The sequence below is a fragment of the Seriola dumerili genome, unplaced genomic scaffold, assembly GCF_002260705.1.
Source record: "Seriola dumerili isolate Sdu_G_001 unplaced genomic scaffold, Sdu_1.0 BDQW01002177.1, whole genome shotgun sequence".
Lineage (NCBI taxonomy): Eukaryota > Metazoa > Chordata > Actinopteri > Carangiformes > Carangidae > Seriola > Seriola dumerili.
Genome location: NW_019176432.1, coordinates 390,503 through 415,857, shown reverse-complemented (window position 1 = coordinate 415,857; position 25,355 = coordinate 390,503). Strand labels below are relative to the sequence as shown.

The 25,355-nt window shown below is 38.6% G+C and overlaps 1 protein-coding gene across 1 annotated transcript in view; it reads right to left on the bottom strand.

Moving 5' to 3' along the window:
* Positions 1 to 25,355, bottom strand: part of prdm6 (PR/SET domain 6) — an 88,331-nt gene that overhangs the window by 20,212 nt on the left and 42,764 nt on the right. The window contains exon 6 of the mRNA XM_022769078.1: positions 7,419 to 7,543. Within this exon, the coding sequence (XP_022624799.1) occupies positions 7,419 to 7,543 (125 nt within the window). The remainder of the gene's footprint in view (positions 1 to 7,418; positions 7,544 to 25,355) is intronic.

Below are 25,355 nucleotides of genomic sequence, written 5' to 3'. Positions count from 1 at the left end.
AGAGTCTGTGTTTTCTTTTTTTTTTTATAAGGGGTTTGTCTCTTGCAGAGGGTGTGACATGAATACAGACGGAGCTCAGGCTCAGATCCAAGAGTACAAAGTTTTTACAGCCAATTTTCAAGCACAGTATCAGCCTCGATCTCTGTATCAGTCTTCCTGTTTATACATCAGTTCCATTATTTTAACACTCATCCTCCTCCTACTCCTTCTTTTCTTATGACTTGCAATATTTATTTATTTCATGAAATAAACATGAGCCATACAAAAGATGACGTATGATACAACAGAAACTCCCTATTCCCACATTGTACCGGTCGGCGACGTGGAGATGTGGGATTGAAAAGAGGCAGGACAGACAGGCGTATGAGTTATAGTGATGAGTGTGTGTGGTTTAAAAAAAAAAAAAGTCTTCTCTTTGGCATTAAGAAAACTATGTGTCAACCTCTTTAAGCGATTCTGTCTTTTATTACCTCCATCAAGGAGGTCATGTTTTCACCCTTATCTGTTGACTTGTTCGTTTGTTTTCTCAGCAGGATTTAGCAAAAAGTGCTGAACTGACTTGCTCCAAACTGAGTGCAGCGATGGGGAATGGACCAGGGAAGACCATGTTAAATTTTGGTGCGGCTCCTGTTGAAGGGGCGGATCCAGGAATTATTTATTTAATTTCGAAGTAAATAATGTTTTGATGTAAAATATCAGACATATTTATGATGCTGATCTGTGAGTTTGAACAGTTTGTTGCTGGTGACAGACGTGTACAATTGTTTGACCTTGGAGGAGGAATGTGCTCCACTGAGTCATTCTAGTTTTCTGTTTATATCTGTCTTTTTCTCATTCAGTTTGACAGTATTTGTATTACATTCATTATTTTGCAGAACAAAGTGAAACAGTTCGACTGAAAAAAAAAACTGAATTGACCCACAAAGTATTTTTTTTTTACAAATATGGGAGAGAGGAATAAACTACCTGAAAACATCTCCCTGTATCGTAACTCAAATGACCTTTTCACCTCTTACTGGCACAAACAAGGATGACTACGATGTGGGTCAGAGGAATAAGGGGTTTGACACACACACACACACACACACACACACACACACACACACACACACACACACACACACACAATACTTCAGAATAAATCCAGTGCTGGTTTTGCTCTGCACAAGGGATTTGTTGAAAAGAAAAACATATCAACAGCCTTGTCTTTTAAAATTATACATTACATTTTATATAAAGACATCAATTAAATCTAACTGGCTAAATATGAAACAGACTTTGACTCCAGAAACTGTTTGTGTCTTTGCTTCCTCTAAATGTCTCTGTCCTCTCTCTTCTCTTTACTGGTGTGAAGTACAGTTCAGATTATGTTGCCAGAGCTCTGTCAGTAATCAATAATGAAAACGTTACCAGTGATTATAAAGTCTTATAAAATCAATAGCGGGCAATTATAATATTGGTAATAATAATATGTCAAATAAAGAAGGGATGTCAGTATGAAGTACAGTGGAGTTTACTGCAGAGGAAACCTTCTCCTCACTCTTCCTTTGCTCTCTCCTTCTTGTCCTCCTCTGAACTCTTCATCCCTCTTCCCGTTTACTTGAACCATCTTTTCTTCCTCTCCTCTGTTGTTTACTTTCTCCCTCTTCTTTCCCATCATTCCCGTCCTCCTCTACTTCTATTATTCTCTTCCTTGTTTCCTCCTCTCTTCTGCCCTATTTTCTTCTCCCAAATCCTCCCTTCTTTCCTCACTTCTCCTTCACTTCACAGCATTTTCTCCCGTCCTCCTCTTTATCTCATGTTGCTATTAAAACACAACTCATCTCCTCATTACTCCTCCTGCTGCCACTGGAGAACGAGAGGCTGGAAGACAGGAGAGAAGAAATGTGCTCAAGAAAAAGAGGAGGAAACGAGGAAGAAGAGAACGATGAAGAGAAGAAGGAGGAGGAGGAGAGAGGAGGAATATGAAGAGGAGTCCCCCCACTGTCAGTCCACATGTTGTTGTTGTTAGGCAGCGTCCGGGCTGCAGAGCGTCAAGCCGACAGGCTGTGATTGGATGGAACGTGCATGAGTAAACAACCACAGGGTGTGTGTGCTTTGATAGTGTGTTGTGTGTGTGTTTGGAGGGTGTGCATGTTTTCTTTGTTGTGTGTTGGTGTGTGGTTTGGCTCTGGAGTTTTCTCTTTTCATCTTTAATGCGTGTGTGTGTGTGTGTGTGTGTGTGTTTGAGTTCTTCTGTGAGTGTGTCAGTCAGTGCATGTCAGCAAGTGTACAGGGGAATGTGTCTTTACTGGAGTGTGTGTGTGTGTCTGTGTGTGTGTGTGTGTGTGTGTGTGTGTGTCTCATGTAGAGGGTCTAATGACAGCTGGGTTCGGTCATGTGTGTTAAACAGTCTACCTATAGCGTGTAGAAAACACGCTATAGGTAGATTACATGTGTAATCAGGATAAACAGGCAAGTAACCATTGGTAGCCATGGTAACAACAACTACATGCGTGACAGGGTAACACACTAAGTGCTTCAGCCTCGGGTCGGGTTCGGCCTGAACTGCACTTCAGTCTGACGGTGTTTGTTGTGTGTAGTTGAATTTACTTAAATGAATGAACTCTTACTGTCATATAGCAAAATATATTCAGACTGATTCCAGCTCTTAATTATTTTCTGTTATTTCATTAATTCAGACTTTAATTAAATTCCTTAGTTTCATTGGCTCGCGTTGAATCTAAATCTCAGTGAAACAGATGCATGTTCTTCTCTCGGGTTTGTTCTATTTGTTCCTTGTTAAATGGCTTCAGTATCTATAATTGTTATTAATTAATACTATTTGTTTCTGTTTTTAAAAGATGATCACTGACTATGGTTTTAATACAAAACCATTCTCGACCTTATTGTCAAACACTTCATACATACACAAGCCTTGTCTTTAATTAATGAGGCTAAATTTAGGATTTAGATCACAGGAATACTTTTTAAAATCACAGCTCAGGGATGTTGAGGATTTTGTGTCATTAAATGCTGCAGTTGTTTGCAGTTTTTTACCCCAATGAAAAACTCTAAATTTCATCTTAGTAACAGACCTGACAGAACTGCCTTTGAATTTTTCTTGGTGAATTTAAGTGGGACATCTGTTGATCACCTGCATTGCTCAGAAAGTTGCTGGTTGCCCCGTTGCCTCTGACTATGTGGTTTCTGCTTCAGGTCTCTGGGTTTATTGTCAGCTGCTTTTTGGCAGGACACTGAACACAACACTGGTCCAGTGGAGACAGTAAATGCAACCTTGTATATTTGACAAAACAAATAGTGAACTAACGGATTCAGTGGATGGCAGATTTACTGACATGCCCAATTTTGTAGAATTACTTCTTAAATTGTCACAAAAATGTTTTTCATTTTCATGCAGCAGGTTTTGGATTTGCAAGATTCATTGATAAACACACTTTGTGGATTGTAACGGCTTCAGTTTCCTCCGCTGACAGTCGCACACTGCAGTACAGAGCTACTGTGGCTGTACTGGTCAGCTCCCAGTACACTGTAAATGTGCTCAGTCAGTGTTCTCTGCACTAATAAAGGTCAAAGCTTTAAATGTCTGTTCCGCTGAGGACACAGAGTCACAGTCCTGCTGTCTCCAGTGCAGAGTTTTGACATTACTCTCATCCTTTGTGGGCACAATCAGCAGATAACGATGATGTGGAAAAACCCAAATGCAGTTAGTAGTTAAATGTCTTTAATTTGGAGCAGAGCTGCCGTCCTCCGGTTTGTACAAAAGAAGCATAATCTAATTTCTCTTCATTTGGATGTGAACAAACTTCTTTCACTGCAGGGTGGAACAAAAGCAAATCCCCCTGCCAGTGAGTGTGCTGGTGCACAGCGTATATGTGTGTGTGAATGTGTGTGTTTTGTTCGTCTGTGCTGTTGAGGTCCAAATGTCTTCACAAGGACAGAGACGATGTTTAAAGCTGAGGACATTCTAGAAATGTTTATTCTTTGTGTTTTTGTTGAAGTTGAAGTGCAGGACTCGGGTCTGTGTGTGTCCCGTAATAAACCAAACCTACATGAAGGTTATGATGTTTAGTTTCTGTTCCAACTGTTTTCAAGAGGTCTTGATATTTAGTCCAGCCCATTAATATCAGTGAAGGCTAGCTAAATAACAGAGACACCTCTGTATAATGTAATACAGTTCAACAGCACAAACTGATCACAAAGTGGAATCAACACATAGTAAAACTGCACATTATACCCTTCATGATTTATTGCAGGACTGTTGGGTCAGAATCTATTAGCCTTTAGCAAGGTGTTCCTAATAAACTGGCAACTGAGTATCTGTCACTTTGGCTGGATGAAAGCAGGGAAATTTAATCTTTTGATGTCTAAAAATGTGGTTTTGTTTGCTAGTTTAAAGTCAGTAATGTGTAACACTGAAGGCATGCTCCCTGTTTATAAAGAAAGTGAAGGTGGAAGAAATAAGATGATGTTTATCTGATACTCACTTTGCTCTGAGTTAATGATTGAAGGTCGTCACATTTTTAATCTACAGGCCATGTGATATAAAACACTGATATCATTTGGGACATTTAAATATTGTCAGTTTGTCAAATTGTCTGTGACACAAAACCGGACTATTGTCTTAAGTTTCACCGCTCACCCCAGAGGAAAGGAAACACTGTGAGGAATCACTGAACTAAACGACTTTGGACGATATGTGAGTTTGACTTCTGAAGCTTCGTATTAACTTCACCTTCTGGATTTTTCTGCTGCATTAATAAAACTGAGGGTGACGGAAATTCGTTTTACATAAGTATCCTGTCATGAAATGAGGCGATGAAGAAGTGGAGACTTTGACCAACAAGTGGCACAAGAAGAAAAGTCTGTAAGATTTATCCCGCGAGGACCATGAACGTGTGAGCCAGATTCCATGTTTCTATGTTTGACAGACATGAGCATCACTAATGTGGTTAAAACAAATTCTATATTCAATTTTTGTTGAAAGCAGGTTTTATATGTATGGGCAAAACAGGTCCTTCGTAAACAAAGATTGTGTGCAGAGTCTGCCACAGTCCTGTCACTTTGAACAATGTCATGTAAAAGAGTTGTTCCATCTGTAAAACAAACCAGTTTGTGGCCAAACGTCTCTAATTTGCAATCAGCACGATCTCATTTCACTGCGACTCTGTGAAAGACGAGCTCCTAATTCAATTCCTTTCAATTTAGATTCCACAGATTAAAACTCCTTCATGTTTTGTTTTTTTTTTCTCCATAATTGTGTAAGAAAAAATATGTCAAAGTTTGTTTTTTCTCCCTGCAGCGAGTTTCTCTGTCAAATCCACAGAAAAATTGTTTGAAAGGAAAATATATAAACAGGCTGACTGAGCAGAAAACTGGAAGAGATGTAAACAAAAATAAATTGGTGGCAGAAAAAGAGAGGATGGATAGAGGAGAGACAGAGGGAGGAGAAAAGAAAGAGGAGAACAGAGAAAGAGAAAGTGGCAGAGACAGAAATGATGGATAAAAACTGAGTAATAGAGGAATAAAGATGCAACAAAACTCTACTTTTATTAACTATAATTATTCCATGTTCCATATTTTTAATGAGAACTGCGTGAATGTCCCGTTTGTCACTTAAACATTTAAACATTTAAAGCAGCTGAAATCAGGGAAATGTCGACTTGGTGTCATGTTTTTCTGCTTTGGAAGAGTTTAAATCTGATTAGAGCAAAGTGAGTTTTATAAAATAAACTTTTTTTTTTTACTTCACGGTTGAATGTAACAGGGAGGATGATGATTTTAGTCACTGTTTCAACAGGAGCTTTCTTTAACTCTCACCAGAAAAGAACCACGTTGGCAAAAATATAAGACGATATTTGTTTCTGTTGATTACGTTTGAAAAAGTATCAAAGGGTCAATTTATTTCTGCTCATCAGATTTGATTTTGAATGGAGAGAGTACCAGAGCAACAGAGAGTGTTGCATTATGGGTTGTTTGTAGCCTTAATGTTGCTGGAGTAGAGGGTGTTTCCAAGTTATTTTATAGCGAGTCAGTCAGGCCTTTAAGTGTTTCCTCAGTTCTCTTTAACCTACAGGAGTTTCTGAAGGCCGGTGTTACCACAAAGGAAATAAATGAACGACGAGTGAAGACGAGTTCACAGCGTCTCCTGACGACATCACTGCAGAAATTAATCAGGTAGAAAATCTGTCAAACAGCCGAGAATCACAGCTGATGAGCTCAGGAAGATGAAGTCTGAAAAATAGTGTCAGAGAAACTGACTGACGCTTCAACAGTCTGACAGGAGAGAGTGAGAGTCTGTGATTGACAAAATACAGAAATGTGGGTTTTATGCATTACTGTTTCATGTTCCACTCATATGAGAGAAAAGGCTTCAGTAACTCTTCTGCTTGTCTTCGTATTTCCTACCCTCAAGAAGTCGTTTTCTGAAAAGCTCATGTTGGAAAAGGAGGGGTCATCTTATAATCAGTGTCGTCCTATAGTCAGGACAATAGGGCGATACATTTATTCAAAGTGAATCATTTGATTTTGCAACATAGCCTGAAAATTGTCAACCCAAACAAGAACCATGTGGACATCCAATTTAAAACATGAACATCACTAAATTAGAACCAGGAGGTTTTTATAAATCAGTTGAAGTATGTCGACATACGAAGGACAATCCTGGATGTGTATATTTTTGTTTACAGAAGAAGAAGAAGATGAGAAGTTTCAGTGGAAAAACATCTTTTCTAAAATAAAAGAAAAGAGAAGAGGAGAAAGAGAGAGATTGGACAGAGTGTCATCACTAGGCCACAGCGTGCCCACATCTTAGCAAATAAAGACTTCTTCCCGCCTTGTTTTGGCTGGCTCAGCTGGTCGGACATAAATCAGACGGCAGCAGGTTTGTAAGAAACCTGCGTTCGCTGCCTTGTTTTTGTGGCGAGCCGTAGGCTCTCTTCCAGTCACACAGTTTAAATACTGTCGGTAATAAAATTAAAAAGACATCCAAAGAAAACTGCTGTTTTTTTTCCGCAGACAAACCAGAATCAGAGCAGAGAGATGACTTGTGTTTGGAGCATTTAGACGTTAAGAGTCACATTTAGAAACATTCAGCTGATGGTTTTATCAGTGTTCAGTGTTGATTTAACACAGGGCAGCTGAGGTAACTGAACCTCTCCCCTTTCAGTTAGACAACGATCTTTGCATCACTTTAAACACCTTTTCCTGACTATTCAACTAGTGCACATGTTTCACTTCCTCACTTCATCACTTGTTCTGCAAAATTAACTTATGACCTGATGGAGTTTTAGATGAAAATATTTTATGTTATATCAGTAAATGTCTTGTTTTTTTGTTTCTAGATCTGCCGTTCTGAAACACAAAGGGAGAAATCCAACGAGAGAAGTAAGTAAGAGAGGTCAGCAGTGTTTGCTCACAGTTTTCGTCCTGGGCGATGCACTGCAGCGGGATGCCGAAGAAGGAAGTGTAGGAGTCGTTGTACCAAACCAGCAGCTCCGTTCCTCTGGGGATATCCATGCACGCTCTGTAGAAGATACAGGACCTGCAATGAAACACAGACACACACGTTTAATTTGAAAAGTGACATACAAATAAGATTTTTTACGACTGTTGTCATCTTTTTGAAATCATGGCAAAGGTATATTCTGACAATATCTGAATAGAAAAAAAAAATGCTGTGAAGATGCAGAACAGGATTCATGGGGATCTAGTTTAGAGTCTGAATGTGTTGTTCAAGTCAAGCTAAAGAAATCAAGACAATGCTTCCTTAGCTAATTAAAAACAAACAAAGTTTCTTTGCCTGTCTGTCTGTCTGTCTGTCTGTCTGTCTGTCTGTCTGTCTGTCTGTCTGTCTGTCTGCCTGTCTGTCAGAGAAAAATGTGAGTAACCTCTTCCTAACACTGACAGCTGATCTGTGGTTATGTCATGGATTTGAACTTGATGATGCCAAAAAAACAATTGGAGATCACAAGAAGATTAAAAGGACAGAAGAACAGAGAAAAACATTATAGTTACAACATTTCTTTTGTTTTTTGTTTCCAGACCTGCTCCAGATCTTTGCTTTTTCATTGTGAAATAATTTACTTTTCAAGCCTGAAGAATATTGAAATTAAACACCAAACAAAAAACATCTGTCTTCTCTGAACTGGTCACAACTGCCAACAAAGGGTTACAAGTTGCAAAAGATGAAGCAGATCATTTTCTTTGCAACAAAACGACTTGTTGACCTGCTGGTGGTGCTAGGCGAGAGGTAAAAGTAGATGTTTGGACTCACTTGATCTGTCAGTCGGACATTATCATCATCTCTCAGCGCTGCCTCTGACAGGGCAAAGACAAACTGCTGACTAACGGTGCTGGATACGGGACAGCGTGACTCTGTCCAGGTCTGATTTTGGAAATGCCTCCCATCTGATAACAGCTTGATTTCACATCTGACCAAACCCAAATGATTTATGGGAAATATCTGGTGTCTCTCACCCTCTTCGGACCCAATTAATGACCGTGATGTTGTTCAACCACGCAGCCAGTGAGCTGACAGTTCCCGGGTCACACCACCACTAAAACAACACCTCGTCCACCCAAAAACATCATTCTAACAACATGAGCAACCTCCACGTTCAAAACCACATTTTCATATCCAGCCCAAACTATTTTAAAACACTTTCCCACATTTTCTGCTCCCTCTGGTGCAGCGGGGTGTCAGACAGACCAGATCATAATTGAAAGGTCACAGGTTCAACTCTCACACGACTCCCATGCCAAAGTGCCTTCGAGCCAGAAAACAAATCGCTCTTTACAAACAGCTTGAGACAACCACTTAAAGTGAAAAGAGATGATATTTAATGGAAACCATTAACTGCTTTTCACTGTCCAGATAATTCAAAGCACATTGAATTTCCCCATGAGGGAAATGTTCAACTGATGAAGTTTGACTCGACTTCACCAAAACGACTCTTGATTCAATCAAAAGTCCCATTGAACCTTCACACTGTTCAACTGTGTCCATGTTCCACGACAGCGAGCCTGCTCAGCTGAGAAATGCACAAACATGAAGAACCAGACTACAACTGGATTCAGGAAAAATAATTCCAATTAATCATGATTTTTATTTGAATATTGATTCTTAAAATCCGAAGGTTGATCTTTGTGTTTTTACTTTTTCTCAGTAAACATGTGCAGTGTTATGTGTTGGGAGTGACATCTGTGAGAAAAGACTGCGCACTGATCTGAGCTCTCGGTGTGTGTTTGTGTGTGTTCGAGATATTATCTCCGGGTGTGAGATGTGAGGCCATGGAAGTCGACTGAGGTGTGTGAGGATTCTACGTTATTCAGTCTGTCCCTGCTGGTGTTTTGGTAATCACACATGCATTTACGTACTGACTTGAGTCTTGTTTGAGTAACAGTTTCACACAGAAGAAAAATTCAGGCTCAACATCACACGTAGTTACTGAAGCTGTTGAAAACAGGAAGAGAGCGATCTCTCCCCGTGAATCTCTGTCCGTCTTCATTAAACTGTCAAACCTCTGGTTCGTCTAAATATTATCTTGTGTAACCAAAGCTTCAAGAGCAGATCAGAGCTGATATCCAGCCCTAAACCATAGTGGTGGTTTTAACATGTTACCCCATTATCTAAAAAACATGTTTATGCTCCTGCTGATCATTTTCTAAATCAGAAGATCATTTTTAGTGTTTTCTTCAAAGTAGGTGTTGGTTCATTTGGTTTATATGAAAGACTTAAATAATCCATCATCGTCACAATTTAGACAATTTTTTCTGTCAAAGTGATTCTCAAGGGAAGAGGGAGATAAACAGAGAGAAAGAGAATATGAGGAGAAGACAAATAATTAAAGGAGAAAAAGATAGACTACAAAATAAAGACAAAAAAAAGGGAGGAGGAGGAGGATGATGGGAACTCTCAGTTGCATGACTTGATGCTTATTTAATGAAGTGAGGACACACCAAACTAAAATACCAAGGAGGAGGAAATGAAAGAAAGACTGAAAGGGAAACAAAGAAATAGAAGAGGAAAAGAGAAATACAGAGAGACTGAAAGGGAGAGGATTATTTATGCATTTCTGCAGGAGAATATTTAACAGCTGTCACCGACAGGGGGAGGTCGAAATAACAGAAACACCTTTCAACCCTTTGGAGTTTTCCCAGTCTCATGAAGTTTGTTTTTTTGTTCAGGCTGTTCGAATGTGCTGATCCATCTTGATGAGCAGAAAACTGATGTTTACAGTAGAGACTTCTGGGATATCACTTTCACTATAAACAGTGGCAAAACAAACCGATGATGACAATACTGCTAATGACCTCTATTATTCTTATAGTAATACTGCAGTAGTAGAAGCGCCCGACAGCTGTAAATGTGCACAGAGCACAATAGTTAACATTTGGCCTTTTAAAAATCAACTTTACCCTTTAACAGCCACAAAAAATGACACACATGAAAACATGAACAGATTTCCGCTTCAACTGTACTGAAGTTTAAGAACAAACCTGCTCATATTTATGGTGGTTTTGGGTGTATTCTATATTAATTCTATATTAACGCGGCGCATAAAACCAAAGGGAAACATGGTGTGAATTAATTTCACACTTCAGCATTAAAAGTAGTATATCAGGGAAGTTTGAAGAAAATGAGGATTTATACAGTGTTAGTTTTGGCCACAATAATCGAAGTGTGAACTGTTCTGTGGAATCATTTGTTTTTCCCTGTTGATAAAAGTGAGTGAAAGAACTGGAACGATGAGAAATATTTGAGGGAGCAGGTAGTTCAGCCAGACAAGTCGAACTGAGCCTGCTGAGGATCTGTGTTCAAGTGTGTGTGTGTGTGTGTGTTTCATTAATTCTTTCCACACTGGGGGAGGGGCGGGGTGGTGCTGGACCCATGTGAAAACACAGCCAGGAGGGACCGGGCTATAAATCAAACATACCCGATGACCTCCCAGGATAAAAAGAGAGCGCGGCCTACAAACATTCAGCGGCTTGTGTGTATTTAAAACAAATGTATGTGTTTAATACATACATGCTGCTACATGAAGGCGGGGCTGTGTTATAAATCAAACACATCCAACAGGCTCTCAGGTATGAAAAATAAAGACCCCTGGTGTTGTGCCGCAGCGTGGTTGAGTTTAAAATCGTTCTTCTGGCAGCGCAGCAGGACGCAGTATCGTCAGCTCTCTGATCTCTCTTCTGTTTTCTGTTTTCATACAAAGCAAAACTCGCTTAATAATCAGCTTTTAAATAGTAACATTCATACGAACAGTGTGAGGTTATAAATCACAAAACCCAAATACCTTACAGAGTGTAATAATGTGTCTACATGTGTATAAACATGTTTATATAAAAAATTCATGCTGACAAAGCGTCACAAAGCCAGTCCACAATCCCAGTGCGGCCGGGCCAACGCTGCGGCCATTTTCTGAGGTTTGTACAGTCTGCGACCAAAAAGACTTTACAGGCCATTAGATCATCCTTTAACAAGTCTGAGCTGCAAAATCCAGCAACAGCCAGTAATTCAAACGTTTATCAAAGTCAGTCACAGAGGAAAGAAAACATCTCAGTCTGTTCTTCGGTGTTTCGAACTTTGAAGAAAAAGCCAAAAGACTGATTTCTAGACCACTGGAGAAGAAATAAACCTGTATGCAATGCAGCTACAGAGTCTGAATAAAGGGCTGTCACTTCTTTAAACCGGAAACTTGCTCTCATGAAGTCATTATCTGTATTAAAGGAAGCTGAAGTCCAGAAGTGCAGCGTCTTTTTTCAAGTCTTAAGACTAAAGGGTGATAAGTTGCACTTTAACTGATGAAGTTATATTAAGTTGACTGTTTGTGGAAGGGGATTTTTTTCTTTGAAAATATTTATGTCTATCAACAGGGAAACTGTCACGAGTGAATTCAAGCAGCTGATGATCAATGAATGTTTACACGTCACACACTGTTTCGATAAATTGCCTGTGGCCACTTTATTTCCTGGTGTGGACGGGTTTTACCGGTTTTCCTGAGCGTGGGAAATCACATGCACTCACACACCTGTTACCAACTTTAAGGGGAATCTCAAACTGCAAACTGCAAGTTGTTTTTTAATAATCAGATTCCAATGGAGCGTCCTCACGTTCAAGCTATTGTCTCTCACGAGTCCCATTTCTCTGATGGAAATATAGCAAAACCCAAGGTCTTACCCAGGTCTTACTATTGTTATAATATACACTGATACCTGTTACACTCAGAACTTTCACTTTGTTTTGGAGGTGTACTTGTTCACTCAAAATAAAACTGTTCCTGATGTCAATTGACCTGTTAACGTCAAGTGGCCGTTAGAGGTTTGGAGGTGTCTGATGGCCTACCAAAGAACCACAACATCCACATTTCGATTCCCAGCCGGGTGATATGTGTGTCATCTCATAACCCTCTCTCTCTCTCTGCCCTCGTTTCCTGTCTCTCTATAGACTATCTACTATCAAATAAAGGCATTAAAGCATTAAGGTGCTGCAGAGTGAAGTTTTAGTCGGGATTGCTCTTTTTCCATATTTAAGACAAAATCTGCAACAGTTGACCCGGGACTCTGAATCATCTAATGATCCATCTTAACTGGCTTTAGCTGAGGCTAAAGTATGTTAGCCGACTAGTTTGCCAAATATAATTACACCAGTGTCATATTTGTGGAATGACAACAATTACTGTTGTTACAAAGAGCCAGTAATAGCCCAACCCATTCCTCGTAATAATACACAGCACTGCTTTTAAAAAAGACCGTCTTGGATGAGTTGACTTTATTTTGGAGTTGGGATTTAATTTCTGTGCTCTGCGATGGAGTGATGCAGTAAAAATCTTATCTGGTGAGTAGATTAAATAACAATAACAACAGACAATATACAATATGTTGAATATGAAGCCTATAGCTTAATCTGATTAATTACAGCAGTCTGTTGATATTCCACAGGTACTTTATTGTTTAATTTGTGTATTAAAGGGGATATACTTTTCATATGCACATATTCATATACATTTACAGTTACGTTGGGCAACTAAATCGGTCATTTTTCTGTATATTAATCTCTGACACTACACAATAAATATATATTATTTTCCCTTTTTATATTACAATGCTTGTCAAGACATTTGACAACGCATCTAACATATTAAGGGGGGAAAACACATTATTCACTGTCTAGCTAAACTATAATTTAAGTTTTATTGAGTCAATATTTTTGATATTTTAAAACTGTTATGCCAAGTGGTTTTATATCCTGTTAAAACTGAATACTGCCCGCAAGTTTGTGAATTATCCAGAGTGACCAGGACATTGTTTCTCAAAGTGATTTCTTAAGTGCTTGAAATGTGAGATTTATGTACTTTACTTTTTGGTTTACGAATCATCATTTTGCCTTTTTTACTTAAACCCAACAGACACATACTTAAACATCTCAAGTGGAATTTCTGCCAGACAAGATGACGACATCAGCATCCAGTAAGTCCAGTATGACTTCCCATCACAGTACTGGTGTGTGAGTGAGAAGGAAGACTTTACCGAAACTCAGTAGCAGAGCAGAAATTAGGTCACAGGCACTGGGCCAAATCTCACATAGACAGCTGCAGGCTTAGAGAATGATTGACAAGTTGACGATTAGGTGACGCCAGTGTTGTCCAACCTTAAATTTACTATGTATAGCATTTTATGTGATCACAGCATCTTCCATATTATTCTGATTCTTGTAGAACAATGTGCCACCCTGAGCCCATTCATCCCTGTGTCCGTGGGTTGAATCTGTATGGGAAAGGGGATGTAGAAGCATCGCATCACATTGAAATCCTTCACATAGTTTTGTCATGTCCATTTTTTTTTGTTTTGTTGGGTATTTTTTTTGTTTTCTTTGGTAATGCAAGAATAAGTAAGGATAAAACTGATTTTTACTGTGAATCTAATCTAATGGATTTCTAAATTGTCTTATCTTCACTAATGAACCACTTTATGATGTTTGAAGTCTAAATACAATCAGCAGAAGTAAAAAGCTAAAATAAGGCTATAAACAAACTACACCACAGTCACATGACTTCACCGTCACCACCACTAAACTTCAACTTGTAGTTGATTTAGCTCTGACTTCTTCTAAAAAAAAAACCCCTTCTTCTTACAAAGTTAGTAACAGTTTGTTTAAACACAATAAGGTTGTAAAGGTGGAGTGGTGAGTAGATTGGTTTTCATGTTCAACATAATGATGTTTAACGTCCCCGACAACCTCTGTAGTCTCATTTAGACACTTGTTAGCAACTGGCCTTTTTTAAGAAACATAAAAGCGGTATGACGTCTTTTATATGGTAGAATAAAAAATAAAAAATTTCTTCAGTGTTAGTGTGTTAACCACCTGAATTCAGCCAACTAATCCAAAACCAACGGACAAAAACCCAGAGACTTTGGGCCAAGGAACTGGAAGTGCTAAAATGCTAAAAAGCTAACTAATTTCTGGGTTTTAGGACTCTGCACTCTGTACGGACCTTTTGTTTTTATCGCAAATTGACATAGGTGGTAAACAGAAGAATCTCTACTTAGGGCAAAATTGGCAGCAGTATTCATGCAACACTTGCATGTTCCTCTATCCACTTAATAAGAAGAAACCTCTCTTTAAACTTGGTGAAAAATCAATGCATGAATGAAATAGAAAAGAAGAAGATGACAATTGGAATTATTGAAATGTGTAATGATTTTGTTTTGTCTTATTGTTTTACAGCCTATGAACTCAGGATTGTGATATTCGGGAAAAGCCAGAATGAAAAGGCATCACTATGCAACTTCATTACTGCGAAAAACGATTTTCTTTGTACAAAATCATCGAAGCAATCTGAGTATATACGTGGAGAGTGGAAGAAGAGACCTTTCACATTACTGAAAACGGCAGACATCTTTGGTTTGTCAGTGGAAAGAATAAGACACGACATGAAGAAGTGTGTGGCTCAATGTCCCCCTGGACCAAATCTTCTGCTGCTGTTAGTGAACCCTTCTGATTTCACTGAACGTGACAGACAAAAAATGATGTCCATCATGAGATTCTTTGGACAATATGTTTTTCAATACTCAATGATCATCGTAACACAAAATGCTAGGGTAGAGAATTCCTCATTAGATCAACTCATCCAAGACTGCAGACAAAGACACCACAGAATCAGTTTGGAAGAAAATACTTTTCTTGATCTTCAAGAACTGATGGGAAAAATGGAGGACATAGTGAGGGACAACCGGGGACGATATTTAACCTTTACTGAAGAGACTGATTGCATGGAAGCATCTGAATGTGCTAAACTGCCTCTGAACCTGGTGTTGTGTGGTAGACATGGAGCCTTGAAGACTTCAGCAGCCAACGCCATTCTGGGAGAAAAGAAGTTTGGTCCACCTGCCGAGTCACAGTGTGTTAAACATCAGGGAGAGGTGTGCGGACATCAGGTTACCATAGTGGAGCTTCCTGCCTTGTATGGAAAACCTCAGGAGACAGTAAGGAACGAATCATTCAAATGTATCACCCTCAGTGAACCAGAGGGCGTCCATGCCTTCATCCTGGTCCTACCTCTGGATTCTCCCACTGATGAAGACAAGAGAGAGTTCAAGACCATCCAGAACACATTCAGCTGTCGAGTCAATGACTTCACCATGATTCTGTTCACTGTGGAGGCAAATCCCAACTTTCCAGCAACTGTGAGGTTTCTACACGAAGACAGAGACATCCAGCAGCTGATTCAGAGCTGTGGAGGAAGATGTAACGTCTTCAACATGAGGGACAAGCTGCAGGTCTCTGTGGTGTTGAATGCTGTAGAAGATATAAGCGTTGCGGGATCCAGAGGCTTCACAAAGGCAATGACTGCAAAGCCTCGGATTAATCATCTTACCAGACATGCATCGTTATTACAGCCGACAGGTAATAAATGTCAGAGTAGAGAGTGGCGCAATGTGGAGCAGAAGAGAGAGCCTCTCAGGATGGTGCTGATTGGGAAGACTGGTTGTGGAAAGAGTGCAACTGCAAACACCATTTTGGGCAAAGAATGTTTTTGTTCTAAGGCTTCCCAAAAGTCAGTGACCAAGTGTTGCTGGAAAGAAGAGGGAGAGATTAATGGACGGCCTGTCGTTGTGGTCGACACCCCTGGCTTGTTCGACACGGTTCTGTCCAATGATGAAGTTGGACAGGAGCTTGCGAAATGCATCACCTTGTTGGCTCCTGGACCTCATGTGTTCTTACTCGTGCTGCAGATCGGCCGCTTTACACAGGAGGAAAAAGAAACTGTGGAACTGATCAAGAAGTTTTTTGGCAACAAGTCAAAAGACTTCATCATTCTTATAGTCACCAGAGGAGATGATCTTAAAAATCAAACAATTGAGAGTTACATTGAAGAAGACAGTGAAGACTATGTCAAAACTCTGACCAGAGAATGTGGAGGAAGATACCAGGTCTTCAATAACAATGATCAGACGAATCGTTCTCAAGTCAACCAGCTGTTGACCAAGATTGACTCAATGGTGAGGAAAAATGGCAGTGGCCACTACACCTCAGAGATGTTCCAAGAGGCAGAAGCAGCCATACAAAAGGAAATGAAGAGGATACTGAAGGAAAGGGACGAGGAGGTACAGAGACAGAAGATGTCTCTTGTGAGACAAATAAAAGAAGAAATGTGGGAAAAGAGGGAAAAAATCGAACAAGAAAGAGATAAAGTATTTAGAGAAAAGGAGGAATTCATTCACAAAGAGCAGATGAAGAGGAAAATGGCAAATGAAAAAAGAGCAGAGGAGGAAAGAGAGAGGAAAAGGCAAGAAGAAATTCAGAGACACCAATGGGAACAAAAAGATCTGGATTTGGAGAAGGAAATTAATTCTCATTCAGAAAAAAACACACCTGCTGTTAGAAAGTTGATTCAAAACAGAGCAGAAATACGAAAGAAACAAAAGACTTGGTCCAAAGAACAGAAAGAGAGGTGTGAGAAAAAACTTCAAGAAGATCAACGGAGAAAAGAAGAGGAGCAAGCACAACTGAGAAAGCTCAGGGAAGAATATGAGCAGGAGAAGAAACAAAATGAACATAGAAGAAAAGTGGAGGATGAAAGACAATCTAAAGAATTACAAGAAAAGTTTCAGAAGAAAGTGGAGGATATGAATAAGAAAAATGAAGAGGAGGCCAGAAAGCAAGCTGAAGAGTACAATGAATTCAGACATAGATATACCACAGACTTTGCAGCTCTGGTGGAAAAGCATGAGAAGGAAATGGAGGACGTGAAGCTGAAGCAACAGGAAAACAAGGACTTCATGATTAAACACCTGAACATGAACAAAGCGTTTAAGAAGGACTTTGACAGACTGAAGAAAAGACAAGAACAAGAGATGAACGACCTGAAACTTTCACACTGTTTCCTCAATAATGAAACTCTGAACACAGAAATTGATGAGCTGAAGAAAATGCATGAGGATGAAATAAATGACTGGATACAGGATCATGTGAAGAAATCCAGAGACAACTCTTGTACAATTTTGTGAGATATGTTGATTGTTTCCAACGGCGACAGTTTCAACGGCAAAACTGTGAGCGTTTGGTTTAGTGGACTTAAAATATTGAGTGAGATTAAATTGTATTATTCCTGCTAAATTAATGTTAATAGCTTAAATATATCATGTTGTTCAGACAAAATTACCTCATTTAACCAATGTCTGGCATACAAATATAATAAACAATAGAGTTAGAATATAATAGAACAGTTAACGATTCTCCTATTAGCTGTTTGCCCTTGCAAAATTTGTCTTACTTCACTAAGTTGAACTGATCAATCTAAAAGTTCTAATAATCTAAAAATCTAGAAGCTGTAAAGTTCAGTGCATCTCAGTATTAAAAACAGCAGGTGAGTGATAAAGGCTCATCTGCTGAAGTCTCAAATGTGATTTAAAATGACTTTGTTTTGCAAAAGTCAAATAAAACCTTTCAACTGATATGTACATTCTTTACTGTTGACACATAATTAAAAGATATTATTTCACAGCAACGTTTAAATGTAAACTAGTAAAACCTGATGACAAAAACAGATCAATCAATTAGTTTTAGTTTTCCAAGAAATGTACATTTTTTCATCTATATTCATAATAACAGTTTATTTATTAAATCTAACTAAACATCCAGGTTCACACTATAAATATCTTTTTTATTGTTTAAGATGTGTTTATAATTAAAGTGAAATGTTAATACTGGATTTGTCATTTGTTCTCGTGTGCATATTAAAATATGTCCTCTTGTTTCTAAACACACTTCATCATTTTAATGCATATAGATGAATAAAGTGTTAAAACTGTTTCATTTTGGTGAAATGTTTTTTCCTTGTAGAGCTGATATATGAAAACTGATTTTTACTGTGTTCACAGTAGTTACAAGGGTGGCCATACTGAAACATATGTTCTATTTTAAAAGGTAACTGACCTGTATGGTGGCTTATATTATAGTTTGAAAAAAGAAAGTATAGAATTAGACCTACAGTATAAAAGACTTGATTGTTTAGAGAGAGGAGGCACATTCTTCAAAAATATAGTGAACTATTGCAGGAAATAAAAATGCTTCTCATCAACACACCTAGACTTTGTGTGGTCCTGCTGGTTCTACAGCCTTAAGATTTCACTACACAACACAAACTGAAACTCTGCAGAATCCTAGAGAACCTCGGTGAGCAATCATTTCATCATTCACTGACAGCAACACACAGACACAGCAGAAAGCTTGTGTATGAAAAGTGTATTTTTGCTATAAAAATACCACAAAAACTGGTTAATCCTTTGTTTAACAGATTCCATATTTTCCAGCAAATTTTCTGGGAACTTTCTTCCTCCTAAGAATTAGCTGGTATTTAGCTGTAATTTAACAGCTGGATAGATATTGACGTCTGTTTATAAACCAACTTTCACTTATCTACTACATATTTCCTTTCCAATGACCACCGAAGTGCAAAGGCCTTTCTTGAGAATTTCTAAGTACTTTATAGCTAAATACGGGCCAGGAGGAAAGTTTCCAGGACTTCAGCTGGAGAATACAGTACCTGTTAAATAAGGCATTACCAAAATCTCTTATATTATATCCCGGGATCAAATTCTACTATTCTGCTCTTTTTTGCCCTCTCCACCCTGGTCAACAACAAGCTCACAACGCAAGACAAGCAGCAGTTTTCATCTGTACATTTTTTAAGTTTGAAATATTAGTTATGTCCTTATGTCCATTTGTCCATTTAGTTTGTCCTTGGAAGGTGTTTTTGCTGCAGTTACTTCTCAATATCATGATAACTTATGTCTTGTACAAGTGTCAGATTTCATTATAATGGTTCATCCTCTTTTTGTGTGACCTGAATGTCTGAAAATCTGTGGATAAGTTTCATCTGTTCAGTTCTTTTACAACAACACTGTGTTTTAAGTTTATATTAAAGATCAGTCCAAAGCAACAGATTGGGATATTTGTGTGCATATACAGACTGTAGTTTAGTCAGTCTGTTTCTCTGTTTCATTGTTCACATTCACATTTACCAACTACAGCTAACCCATTGCACTGAATCCCTCTGAGGTAACAGACTGATATAATTAGTGTCCATAATTTCTACCATCTAGGTATAAGGATTGTTAAGTGATGAGTTAGTCAGTTAACCTCGACAGTTTCATTGTTGTTAAACCGGTACAAAGCTCCGCCTCCTAACCCTGACAGAGAGGTTGCCACGGGTGAACTGATTTCCATGCAAGCATGTACTTTCATGTATGAGCTTTGAGAAAGAGTGACACCAGGAGGACTTCACCTGGTGAGTACTACGAACAACAAAGCAAATTCAACAAATGTGTAAAAATGCATATAATCAATGTGTTTGTTATAGAGAGGACTACATTCCTTGATCTGTTTACAATTGTTAACTGATAATCCTCAGGTGTCCAATGTCCAGATGTGCCAGGTGGACCAGGGATGGACTAAAAAGTAAGTGGACTTTACTAATGAGTCACACATTATATGTCATGACAAAAATTGTACCAAAAGTGAGGTAAAGATTTTAGTTTAATGCTGCATGTTTTAAGTATGTGAAGGTAAAATAGAAAAAAAATATTGCTGGCAGCCTACAAGATATATGGTTTTGTTTTGACACGTTGGCCTGAATCCTAAGAATTAAACCCAGATATTTGTTCATATCATATTTAAGTGCTGATGTGCTTTAATATAATTGAAGCCATTGAAGTTAAACTTTGTGTATTAAAGGTTATAGTTTTTCACTTTAATACTTTTGGCAACCAAAATAGGACAACAATTCTGTATTCAATTATATCAAATTAATATCAAATATACTATATAACAAGACAAGGTCAAAACCTACTATATGGCTGCCCAGTGTATGGTCAACATGCAAAATTCGGGATGTAGTTAAAAACTGTTGTGGAACAACTGTTAAAAACTGACTCACACATTTGCATTCTGCTAGTTATTCCTCTGCCACCTTTAGTAATAATGATACATGTAATGAATGTAGTTTATTTGCTGCAGTGGAGGTGAAGCTCAGTAACTGGAAGCGCCGCTTGCCTGCAGCTTCTCAGAAGCCAGGAAACCAGAGCGGCTGGGTGACTGCAGGTAACATCAGGTGTAGCCCTAAGCCGATGGTTGTCACCCATAGAAAGTCCAACCATACACTTGGTTTATACCTGGTCTTCTTCTTCAAAAAAAAAAGAAGAAAAAACCTCTAAATATAGCGACAAATGTGCTAAGGTGGCAACACTGCAGGCTGTAAAGGCCCCCTAACAGAACCTGTTTGTGCCAATTCATTTTGAAACAACAATGGCCAATGGAGAAATGCCAACTCAGTCTCTTGGCATTTGGCTGACCAATGGTGGAAATATGATCACTAAGTCAGTCAGTCAGTCAGGGACATTCCCGATCATAGGAACAAATATATTTCCGTGAAATTCTTACATGGAACCTCTTGCCAAGTTATGAGAGAACAGTCTATTTAACTAGTAGATACCTGAACGGTGAGGCAGGCAGAAACAGGAAGACTATAATTACATTCACCCAGCAACATAGCTGAGTGGCAGCATAATTACCATTACAGGAAGACTATTTTATTTACCATATAAATAAATAGTTGATCAATTCTGCACACCATAAACTTCTTTAAAACTCTCTGTCACTGTTATCATTGGTTGTTGTTTTTCCTTAAACTCAACAGACATAACAGTTTCTCCACCCGTACTCTGAAGTTTCCATCAAAGTGAAAATATGGCAGGATCAGCGACTGCAGCACGTGGTGAGTTCAGTAGGCAACCATTCAGATGAAGCATTACAACGACATAATGGGCTAAATTTATGGGGTTAAGTTAGATATTAAATTTTGTAACTTTAAAAAAAATATTGTGGTGGGAAAATTATATTCTTTTGTTGCATATGGCTTTTGCATTACAAAGTTATCCACTGGAAAATCGGTCATCAAAGACCTTGCTGCAGCACCAGTGTGGTGATATTCCAAGATCCAAGATGTATCCAATTAGGCAGAAAAAGAAAGACATACATAAAAAGTGATAATGACAAAGAGCTAACTTGAATTACATCAATGTTAAATGATGTTTTTTTTTTCTACAGTGTCCGAGCTCAGGATCGTGATGTTTGGAAAGAGCCAAAATGAAAAGACAATACTAAGTAACTTCATCACAGGGAAAGAAGATGCTTCCCCTCTAAAAATGATCATGAAACATGTCCACGGAGAGTGGAAAAAAATACCTGTAATCGTAGTGAAAACCTCAGATCTCATCAGTCTGCCTGTGGATAAAGTGAGACACGAGATGAAAAAGTGTGTCGTTACTTGCCCCCCAGGACCAAATGTTCTATTGCTGTTAGTGAACCCTTTGGATTTCACTGAAGACGACAGACAAAAATTCAAATTCATCCTGAGCTTCTTTGGTCCTGATGCTTTTAAATACTCAATGGTCATCAAAACACACAATGACATGGGAAGGAATTTGGCAGTGGATGAAATCATCCGAGACTGTGAACAAAGGCAGCACAAATTTGACTTTGATAAAATAGGTCTTCCCCAATATGATCTTCAAGCACTGATGGAAAAGATGGAGAACATAGCGAGTCACAACAGGGGAGGACATCTTAACTGTACTGGAGGATCTTATCCAATGGAAGCACCTGAATGTACTCAACCAAAACCTCCTCTGAACCTGGTATTGTGTGGGAGATTTGGAGTTGGTAAGACATCAGCAGCCAAAGCCATTCTAGGAGAGACAGAGTTTGGTCCACCCACCAACTCATCAGTGTATGTTAAAAGTCAGGTAAAGGTGTGTGGACGTCAGGTTTCTGTGGTGGAGCTTCCTGCCTTGTATGGAAAACCTCAGGAGGAAGTGATGAAGGAATCACTCAGGTGTATCTCCCTCTCGGATCCTGAGGGCGTCCACGCCTTCATCCTGGTCCTCCCTCTGGACCCTCCCACCAATGAAGACAAGGGAGAGTTACAGATCCTCAAAAACACACTACAATCTCGAGTCAATGACTTCACCATGATTCTGTTCACGGTGGAATCAGATCCTAGAGCTCCAGCTGTTGTTAATCTTTTAAAAAGGGACAGAGACATCCAGGAAGTCTGTCAGAGCTGCGGTGGCAGATATGTTGTCTTCAACATCAAGAACAAGCAGCAGGTCTCTGAGGTGTTGGATGCTGTGGAAAAGATGAGAGCTGTGGGATCCGGAGGCTTCACAAAGGAAATGATATTGAAGCCTCAGATGAATAAGGTTATAAGACATACATCTGAACTGGAGACAGCGGCTTATAAAAAACAGAGCCCAGACCGCCTCAGGATGGTGCTGATTGGGAAGACTGGCTGTGGAAAGAGCGCCACAGGAAACACCATTTTGGGCAAAGAATGCTTTCATTCTAAAGCTTGTCAAAAGTCAGTAACCAAGCTTTGCCAGAAAGAAGAGGGAGAGATTAATGGACGGTCTGTTGTTGTGGTCGACACCCCTGGCTTGTTCGACACGGTTCTGTCCAATGATGAAGTTAAACAGGAGCTTGTGAAATGCGTCAGCTTGTTGGCTCCTGGACCTCATGTGTTCTTACTCGTGCTGCAGATCGGCCGCTTTACACAGGAGGAAAAAGAAACTGTGGAACTGATCAAGAAGTTTTTTGGCAGGAAGTCAGAAGACTTCATCATTCTTATATTCACCAGAGGAGATGATCTTAAAAATCAAACAATTGAGAGTTACATTGAAGAAGACTGTGAAGACTATGTCAAAACTCTGACCAGTGAATGTGGAGGAAGATACCAGGTCTTCAATAACAATGATCAGACGAATCGTTCTCAAGTCAACCAGCTGTTGACCAAAGTTGAGGCAATGGTGAAGAAAAATGGCAGTGGCCACTACACCTCAGAGATGTTCCAAGAGGCAGAAGCAGCCATACAAAAGGAAATGAAGAGGATACTGAAGGAGAAGGACGAGGAGGTACAGAGACAGAAGATGTCTCTTGTAAGACACCACAAAGAAAAAATGCAAGAGAAGATGCAAAAAATTGAACAAGAAAGAGCAGAGAGAGAAAAAGTACTTAGAGAAAAAGAGGAGCGTATACAGAAAGAGCAGATGAAGAGGAAAATGGCCGATGAAAAAAGAGCAGAGGAGCAAAGAGAGAGGAAAAGGCAAGAGGAACAAAAAGTTCTGGGTTTGGAGAAAGGTTTCAATTCTCAATCAGGAAAAACGGCAACTGTTGGCAGCAAGTTCTTTCAAAACAAACCAGAAATAAAAAAGAAACAAGAGACTTCATACAAGAAACGGAAAGAATGGTGGGAGAAACAAGTTCAAGAAGATCAACAAGGAAAAGAGGAGGAGCAAACACAACTGAACAAGCTCATAGAGGAATATGAGCAGGAAAGAAAAGATTATGAATACAGAAGAAAAGAGGAGGATCAAATTAGAAGAGAACAAGAGGAAAAAGAATGGAAAGAATTACAAGAAAAGTTTCAGAAGAAAGTGGAGGATATGAATAAGAAAAATGAAGAGGAGGCCAGAAAGCAAGCTGAAGAGTACAATGAATTCAGACATAGATATACCGCAGAATTTGCAGCTTTGGTGCAAAAGCATGAGAAGGAAATGGAGGACATGAAGCAAAAACAACAAGAAAACAAGGAGCTCTTGATCAAACGCCTGAGCATGAACAAAACATTTAAGAAAGACTTTGACAGACTGAAGAAAAGACAAGAACAAGAGATGAATGAGCTTCAACAGAACCTTTATACACAAAACAAAGACATCAAGGAACTGAAGGAAGCACATGAGGAAGAAATAAATGACTGGATACAGGAACACATGAAGAAAGCAGAAGACAAGGCTTGTTGCATTTTATGAGATGTTTTCTTACAACAGCAGCAGGGTTTAGTCTCACTTTGCTTTTGGTCTTGTATTGAAGCATGGGGTATAATGTTGGCCGTTAATCAAGCATATTTCATTACTTCGTTACTAATTTTGTTGATCAATACATATCTTCTATAGAAATAACAACAGAGAACTGTTTTGATTTTACTGAAAAAAAACAACCAAATGTGTTAATCCACCTTTAAACATTTAAAGGTCCTATAAGCACCTGATGAATCTAAATTTTTTTCTTGTATATTCAAATAAATGTTTCTTGTGTAAATTATTACTTGTAAATAAAACAATTTCAAAAATAAATAATGAGAAATTCAGTTTTTCAATCAGTGTTGTGTAAAAATTTTGTTCATTTAACAGAGATGAGCTCTGGCTTTTGATTTGAAAAAATGATGGGATTTTTTTGCTCAATTCTAACACAATAATGACAACCAAAGAGTTAATTCATTTAGAAATTTGTCTTCACCAATAAACTCATAACTGATCATGATTGGTAAAACAAGGATTTCATAATCCGATGCTCCACTTGACGAACCAATGACTGCAGATTGAAAAGTGCCGTTCAATGAACATGTGATATCACCAAAAATCAACATCACAATTAATTATTACATTTACCTAAATGATTAAAAATAACGTATATAGTATATTACTGCATACACCTGTCCACAAAATTCTCTGTCCTCACTCTAGAATTCTTTTTCGTTGTGGTGAAAAACAAACAAAATAATGGATTATGACTGAGCAATATTTATAATATTCAGTAGTTAACAACATTTTCAGGTATTTCTTTGCTAAAACAGGAAAATTAAAGTAAAATGGGCTCAATTTCATATTCTTGCAACAACAAAAATAAGTACTATTATTAGTATTTGTATTATTAGTGTGTTCTAAGTTTTTTAGGATAGTATTAGTAGTTCATGCAGTAGTTTTACTACATGAAGTGACATCACTTCTTAACA